Genomic DNA, 7,472 nt, shown 5'->3' on the forward strand with positions numbered 1-7,472 from the left:
CTGACCATCTATATAGAGAATTTATTTGTGCGCTGTCAGGTACAACTTACAACGTTGTCAGTGCACAGACAACAGGCATATATCCCTGTGTGCCAAGTCGTTCTCACGATTCCTTTGTATCCTTTTTTTTTCTTTGCTATTTATCAGTGCACACAGGATTATTGGAGGAATCGTCAGATATGCAACTGTAGGATTTGATTGGAGACTCGTAAAGCCTTTCTCTGTAGCAACGGTCAGCTTTTGTAAACTCAGTTCATCATTTTGAGGTTCGTTTGCCAATCTGATAATAATAATAAATACGTAACTCTGTGCCCGCGACCCCGCGTTTGCCGCCTTGGGAGCCGTCCTCGGCCCCATCGCCGCGTGCGATGCCATGGCCGGGAGCCGTCCACGGTGGTGGCGCTGGTGCCATGTCCATGGCCGCCAACACAGCTCAGAGGCCACCAGCGCCACACCCTCACACCTGGGTAACCTCGACTGTCGTCCATCTAGCGCCGCCGTGCCGGCGCGAGATCGAGGTCGTCATATGCCCCAGGCCCCAGCTGTGCCGTCCAGTCCACCCCAGGTCTCTGAAACAGAGTGGAGATTAACCCCAGGGCTCACCGCGCGCGCTGCCAAGTCGACTGCATCGTCAACGGGCTTCACTACTGTAACGTGGAAGAGCTCGACGTGGTGTAGTGTAGATCTCTCTCCCTTTCTCCTTCTCTCCATAGGTGATGGTAAAGGAATATCTGTTTAGATTTCCTTCCCCGTGAAGGATACAGGCCCGGAGCCCTTTTACTGATCTGGGGTTCGAAGGTTGGGCCTCTCGGCGGGGTTCGATAGCCGCCCCAGAGCACATGGGCTTCAAGCCCTTTACTCATCAGGGGTCCGAAGTTTGGTCCCTTGGCAGGGTACGACAACCGCCCCAGAGCATAGAGTCAGAGATGACCATGGGTACGTCCGTATATGGTCGAGACTCAGGCTACAATCCTGAGGTACCCTATGACATATCCGAGACCCGCAGAACGATTTGTAGTGGTATCCCATCGAGGGAGGCACCGAGCCCTCGGATCCTATCGAATGGGTACGCGACCAGCAAATCACCCATAGGTATATTGGGGCGCGTCTTCGGACCGCTAGCCGACCCCTATCGAACGGGGCTACGGCCTCCACTCGGATCACTCGCTAACAGCTCACAGGAAACATCATGCTTGTTGCCCATCGAGGGCAGCATGACGCTTTCCCCCTCTTTCTCCTTGCGGAAACGTGACGAAGAGGCGTATCATCAAAAGTCAAGGCGGTCCCGGGTCATTCTATCGCCCTGTGTAGAGGCTCGGGGGCTTCCCTTGAACCAATGCTGCGGCAAAATTGTCGATAGCATCAACAAACAAACGCAGGGGCACGGGGGCTGCCTTTGCACTCAAGCTACGGCCGAGTTACGTGCTATCGACAGATCAACAAAGTCCGCGAAGGGAAATATAAAGACATATAAAGACCTCGAAGGAGTAACCACTCCTCTGAGGCCTCGGGGGCTACACCCGACAGAGTGTGCTCGCGTGCACCCATCGAAAACAAATATACCACCTTTCAAAGACTAAACAACATGCCTGCAGACCACAAAACCTCCAAGCAAGTGCTTGCACTCCCTTGGAGGCTCAGAGGCTACTGTCGGGTACCATAATTAGTTGTAATCAGATTATGTCCCTAAACATATCAAGACACCCGAGTATGAGGGAATCAAAGGGCAAAGCGCGCTCCTCGACCTCCAAGGTCATACAAGACCAAATCAGGATTCGCCCAAGGCTCCACTTGCCGGCTGCACAACTATGCTTCGCCCGAGCCCAACCTCGGGCGAGGGATACGCCTGCATGGGCCCTCGACTCACTCAAGGAGGATCCTTGGACGAATAACACATATCCGACTCGCCCGAGGGCATCTCGGGCGAAGGTTCAACCACGAGCCCGGCCTCGGCCAAAGTTCTCAGAACCGCAAGACGTGCGCATTAAATGACACTGTACAAACACCTGCCTCGCGCTGAAGACGCCAAAGTCAACAAAGGACGATGGGACCGTGGTCAAATCTACTTTCACCGCCCACGATGACACATGGGCGCGAATACCGGGCACTATTCCGCCTACTCCGAACACTGTTTCAACAACTCTAGGCAGGGCATGCAACAGCTGCCCACAACCTCGGCCTCGAGAGGATACTCCGCCTCGCCCTAACCCGGCCTCTGCCAACTGCCCTGGCAGGGGCGCATTAAATGCCACCAACTCTCTCATGAATCCCGCAGGAGACCACTCCGACTGCTGTTCCAACCACTCCGGGCAGGAGTGTGTAATCATGCGTCGACCCGACCTCAGCGTCGGGAGAGGTCTCCGTCTCGTTCGAGCCCAGCCTCGGCCAACTGTGCCAACAGAGAAGTGCACGACACCGTCAACCCTCCCGCAAACACCGCTGAAGACGGGATGGCTACAGAAACCGCAAGGCTAGTGTCCAATCTGCTTTCCGCCATCCCGGATGGCGCATGGGCCAGATTACCACGAACTTTTTACCATGTTGAGCGTTGTTCAACCACTACAACTCAAACGTCTCATCCATAGGATAGGCTCGGGTACGCATCCGAGCCTCCGACCCTGGCCTCGGCTCTCTACCCGGTCAAAGCACAGGCTACAAGGATCGACATCCTTCTCCTGAACAAACAATAATAAGATTCCAGATAAATAATCGTACAAACAATTATAAGATGACAAACATGCAACTATGGTAGACAGTCTGTCAGTTCAAAGATCCATTCATATACAGTTATCGAGCTTACAAGGATAATGGCGCAATACCGCATGGTTGAATTGCTAAGTCATGGTAATTTGATTTCAGAAATCTTACCTCTCCTCCTAGGAGAGCACAATCTGATTATTCGCACCCATCCCTAATCCCCTTGATAACCTAAAAAATTACAAAGTACTTGTGGGAAAATTGAGCAGAAACCAAGTAAATAAGTATGAGCAGGGCAAAAAAAATATTTTATTTCAGTGTGAAAATAAAGTGTAAGTACCTTCTCTACAAGATCAACATCAAGCTTGCTTGTTGCATAGTAATCTAGGAAGAACAATGGTTTTGCACCTAAAGTAACAATGTCATTGACGCTCATTGCCACCTGCCACAATAACCTAAATCCATTCAGTCAATTTGTGAGTGAGATAAGATAAATAGCGTACATTCCAGCTAAGCTCATACCAGGTCAATGCCGATTGTGTCATCAATACCACTTTCGAAAGCAAGCTTCAGCTTCGTCCCGACCCCGTCGGTGCTAGCAACAAGATAATCGTCATCTGTTAAAGCAACAGGAAAACAAAATTTAAGAACTAGAAGCACAAGGAAGGATCACAATATTACAAAATGGGTATTATATTGTTGCATCAAGTGAGCAGTAGAAAATCAATCATCCAACTACATGGTGCAGACTGCAAACTTACTTACAACTTTCTCAAGAGCGTTCAATTTGCACCTTTGACCAGCTAAAACTGATAAATAATTTACACTTAATTGGCATTCTTCACCCAACTTATTTTTTGCTATGCAAATCCCGGCACATGTAGAAGAATTCTCAGGGGAAAAAAGCTTCTTCTTGGATAAGTTAGCAAAGACGAAGTGATGCCAGCGCATTACTGTTGGGAAAGAGACCCCCGAAGCCGCCAATCCTGGGTGCCATCCTAGCTATGCGGCGGACAAGCTCGGCGCCGGCGTCTATGTCCACGCCAGCATCCTTGTACGTTAGCCTGGCCTCCCCTCCCCGCCGGAGCTAGTGCTCGAGCAGGATAGGGATGCACGCCGCATCACCGTAGCACCCTGACAAAAGTGGACCCGCTGCGTCTGTAGAGGACTCCGGCGAGCCGCGCGGGTGGGGTCGGCAGCCGGAAAGCCTGTTGGCGCTAGGAGAAAGTAGAGGAGACGGTCGGTGGCCATGGGTATGGTAGGGGAACAGGGGATGCGTGTCGAGAGGAGGCGGGGAAGGCGATGGCGCCGAAAGCGATGTCCGTATAGGCGCCAGTGTCGAGGTGTCGTGATCGCGGCAGCGATGTGTTGGGCCGTAAACTGTAAAGCAAGTAGCGTCAGCCCACTGAAACGGGTTCCTCCGACCCAATAATAGCTATTTTAAAAATTCTATTTTTTCAAATAATTTCTATTTTTCTAAGAGAAAATGAAAAACACCTGAGAAAATGAGGTTTCTTAACTAGCCTTTAGTGAATTTGGTTTCTAGAGACTAATTTTTAGTCTCTTTATTTTATACATTTTAGTTTCTAAATTGTCAATACGGAAACTAAACCAAACACTCCATCAGATAACATTTTTCTACATGGTCTTAATTTGGACGATCAACCTCTTCTCCACCGTGAGAGTGAAAGAGTATCGTCAACCGCTTTTAAACTCACTATTTTAGTATATGTATTGCTACAGTTTCTTTTTATGTTTAAGTATATAAGAATAAAACGTAAAGACATATGTGTTTTATGGGTTGGGTGGATATAAATATAGTTTTGACGCTAATAACTATGGTCTAAATCTCCATTTATGTATCATTTTAGCTTTTTACCATTTAAATTTTTTAAAATTCATTCTAATAAAATATATTTAATATATCTCTCCATTCACCAACATTTTATCTATATATGGTTCAATATTTCAAAGAACCTGTTTCACTCAAAAAGTCATTCTAAAAAATATATTTAATATCTCTCTCCATCCGCCAACATTTTATTTATATCTGGTTCAATATTTTAAAGAACCAGTTTCACTCTATCACTTACGAGTAGGAGCAGTGACGCACAACAACAATAGAAACGATAGAAATTGTTGCTTTATATAAGCTTATTCTAATAAACTATATTTTATATATCTCTCAACCCACCAACATTTTATCTATATCTAATTCAATATTAATTTCAAAGAACCAGTTTCACTCAAAATAAAGCATGAGAGTATTTAGAGATTTGACTAAAAAGTTATTGTTACTCGGACTTTCATTAAAATATCTATTACTATCAACGCGAACATGAGCATCTCCAACAATGTCTTAAAATATAGTGCTTAACACAAAAATAGCTCCAATATAATTTATTTCCTAAAATACATGATTTAGCTCAATTTTCTTTTTGTGCCCTAAATACTTTAAATGATGTAGTACTTTAATTTTTAGGACGTTATTTTAAGGTACCTTGTTGGAGATGCTCTAAGGAGACACTTAGATATACTTTAAAATGCAATTCAAAGTTGGTGCATCCGTGCATGCCACTCTCATCATGTTGTGCTCTATCCCTCTAGACGCCTACAATTGTTTTCCTATTATGGTGCTCATCTATTTCCCATGCCCGCATAGTGAACAACCAACATTATTGTCGATCATCAACTTTTTGTGATCCCGGGTTGTCTAGATTTGTATGGCTTTGATGGGGATGACCTCGGTCCCTGAGGCATAAGACCATCTCTTAAGCCCATTGGAGGGCCCTAAGAGTCCCCTAGACATTAGGTTGATTGCGAGCCCTGCTATTTTACTAACGCACTAAAGATTCCTGGATCTAGTTGGTAGGCCCCCCATAGAGTAACTCATCTTCAACATGGTCATGGCATATAACTTTTCTATTATTGCCATCGCCTCGAGCTGGTCCCCCAAACTGAGATGACTCCCATGGGGTTTGGTATCTTGAGGATCAGGTGGCCATAATGGAACTGCTGCATGAACTTGTAAAGCATTGGGCAACCAAGGATGGGTTGGTATGGAACTAGAGATTGGCTATGATAAACTCTACATACTTAGAACAAAGGTTTTTGCAAGAGCTGAAAGTGATTGGGAACCTTACAGCTCCAGTAGGGAGGATTATGCCAAGGGACATTTTCGCAAAGGGGTTGGCCCTTGTGAGGCTGTTGCAAGGGATTTGCGATGTCTCGAATGGATATAGGGATATGATGTGTAGGTTGGCACCAACATCGATCAGGACATGTTTGAGCCTGATGTTATTTATGGTCAGGGAGACCACGAGGGCTAAGACTCTTGCCTTGGTCATGCTTTCAGGGCAATCAGCTGAGTCAAAAGTAGTAGGAGTGTCATCCTACGTGAGGGACTTAGTGTAGCAAGGCTAGGGGTTGATTGGATGTACATCTTGGTGAAGTAATTTGAGGCCATGCTGAGAGTCTATGCCTTTGGTGGGCCCATGGATCATGGTCACATTGCGCACTAGGTCTTGAAAGTTGAGGTTGTCTTGCCCCAATCCTGGGGTGGGTTGTTTAATGCCTAGGGACCCCATTGAGTGGGGTCTTTTGCTTGGTCCATTGCCTATCGAGATGCTTCTGTCCCATGTACCTTTAGGCGACCCATTGCTAATTTTTTTGTTTCCTTAACTGCCCTACACTCAGTCAAGCCATGTAAACTTGTCCTATGTATAGGGCAATGCTTACTAGCACCTTAAGACACTATGGTGGGTTATGCACCAGCGTTGGGCTTAGCTCATTGAGTTGTACTATAACACATATTAGGTGGGTCCAAACATCTTTTTCTTCTTCTTTTGGGGGTTCACTAAGTGGGGGCCCAACTTAGATAGCCTTGATTGAGTGTCCTTGGGTACATCTTAGGCTCTTCTTTTAGCTGCTTGAGCACACTTGTCGGCTAGGGTGAGTAGCTCCCCGACATCTTGGATGTTTCTACTTATGAGTTTTTGAGTATTTTTGTGCCATGTACGTCCTAGCTAAATGCGACAATGACCATGGTAGGGGTATGTGAGAGCACCTAGAGGGGGGGGGTGAATAGGTGATCCTGTAAAACTTGAAACTTAATCCACAAAAACTTGATTAGGTGTTAGCACAATAATGCCAAGTGGCTAGAGAGGAGTCTCAACAAAACACAATAACCACAAGAGATCAATCATAGAGATGGCACAGTGGTTTATCCCGTGGTTCGGCCAAGACCAACGCTTGCCTACTCCACGTTGTGGCGTCCCAACGGACGAGGGTTGCAATCAACCCCTCTCAAGCGGTCCAAAGACCCACTTGAATACCACGGTGTTTTGCTTGCTTTACTTTATCCCGTTTGCGAGGAATCTCCACACTTTGGAGCCTCTCGCCCTTACACTTGAAATTCACAAAGAAGCACGGAGTAAGGGAGGGATGAGCAACACACTCAAGACAAGAAATCACAGCAACACCACGCACACAAGTCGCAACAAGAGCTCACAACACGACTCTATGAGTTCACAACTCAACTAGAGCTCTAATTGCTATCGCAAGGAATCAAAAGCGCGGAATCGATGTCTTAGTGCTTAGGAATGCTTAGAGAATGCTTGGTGTGCTCCTCCATGCGCCTAGGGGTCCCTTTTATAGCCCCAAGGCAGCTAGGAGTCGTTGAGAGCATTCCAGGAAGGCTATTCTTGCCTTCTGTCGCCTGGCGCACCGGACAGTCCGGTGCACCACCGGACACTGTCCGGTGCGGATTTCTTTCC

General features: G+C 46.8%; 1 protein-coding gene across 2 annotated transcripts; it reads right to left on the reverse strand.

The window, feature by feature from the left end:
• Nucleotides 1–2,762: 2,762 nt before the first annotated feature.
• Nucleotides 2,763–4,006, reverse strand: LOC103635699 (phosphoribosylformylglycinamidine cyclo-ligase, chloroplastic). Of its 2 annotated transcripts, none has more exons than XM_008658086.2 (4): nt 3,652–4,006; nt 3,220–3,314; nt 3,038–3,139; nt 2,763–2,928 (listed from the first exon to the last, which is right to left on the reverse strand). In XM_008658086.2, exons 1-4 carry the CDS (start codon nt 3,692–3,694, stop codon nt 2,896–2,898), a joined length of 273 nt encoding a protein of 90 aa, XP_008656308.1. In that variant the 5' UTR covers nt 3,695–4,006; the 3' UTR covers nt 2,763–2,895. The 2 variants fall into 2 exon arrangements, with proteins under 2 accessions (XP_008656308.1, XP_008656311.1); XM_008658089.2 differs by having other exon boundaries at nt 2,763–2,946.
• Nucleotides 4,007–7,472: the final 3,466 nt, after the last annotated feature.

This window comes from Zea mays, chromosome 8, assembly GCF_902167145.1.
Source record: "Zea mays cultivar B73 chromosome 8, Zm-B73-REFERENCE-NAM-5.0, whole genome shotgun sequence".
Classification (NCBI taxonomy): Eukaryota; Viridiplantae; Streptophyta; class Magnoliopsida; order Poales; family Poaceae; genus Zea; species Zea mays.

Bases quoted from the DNA above. Each gene is read 5' to 3' on its own strand.
- LOC103635699 (XM_008658086.2), bottom strand. From the start codon at position 3,694: ATGGCACCCAGGATTGGCGGCTTCGGGGGTCTCTTTCCCAACA. The intron at 3,140-3,219 runs GTATGAGCTTAG...TTATTGTGGCAG, and splicing joins ACACAATCGGCATTGACCTG to GTGGCAATGAGCGTCAATGA. The intron at 2,929-3,037 runs GTACTTACACTT...GTAATTTTTTAG, and splicing joins ATGTTGATCTTGTAGAGAAG to GTTATCAAGGGGATTAGGGA.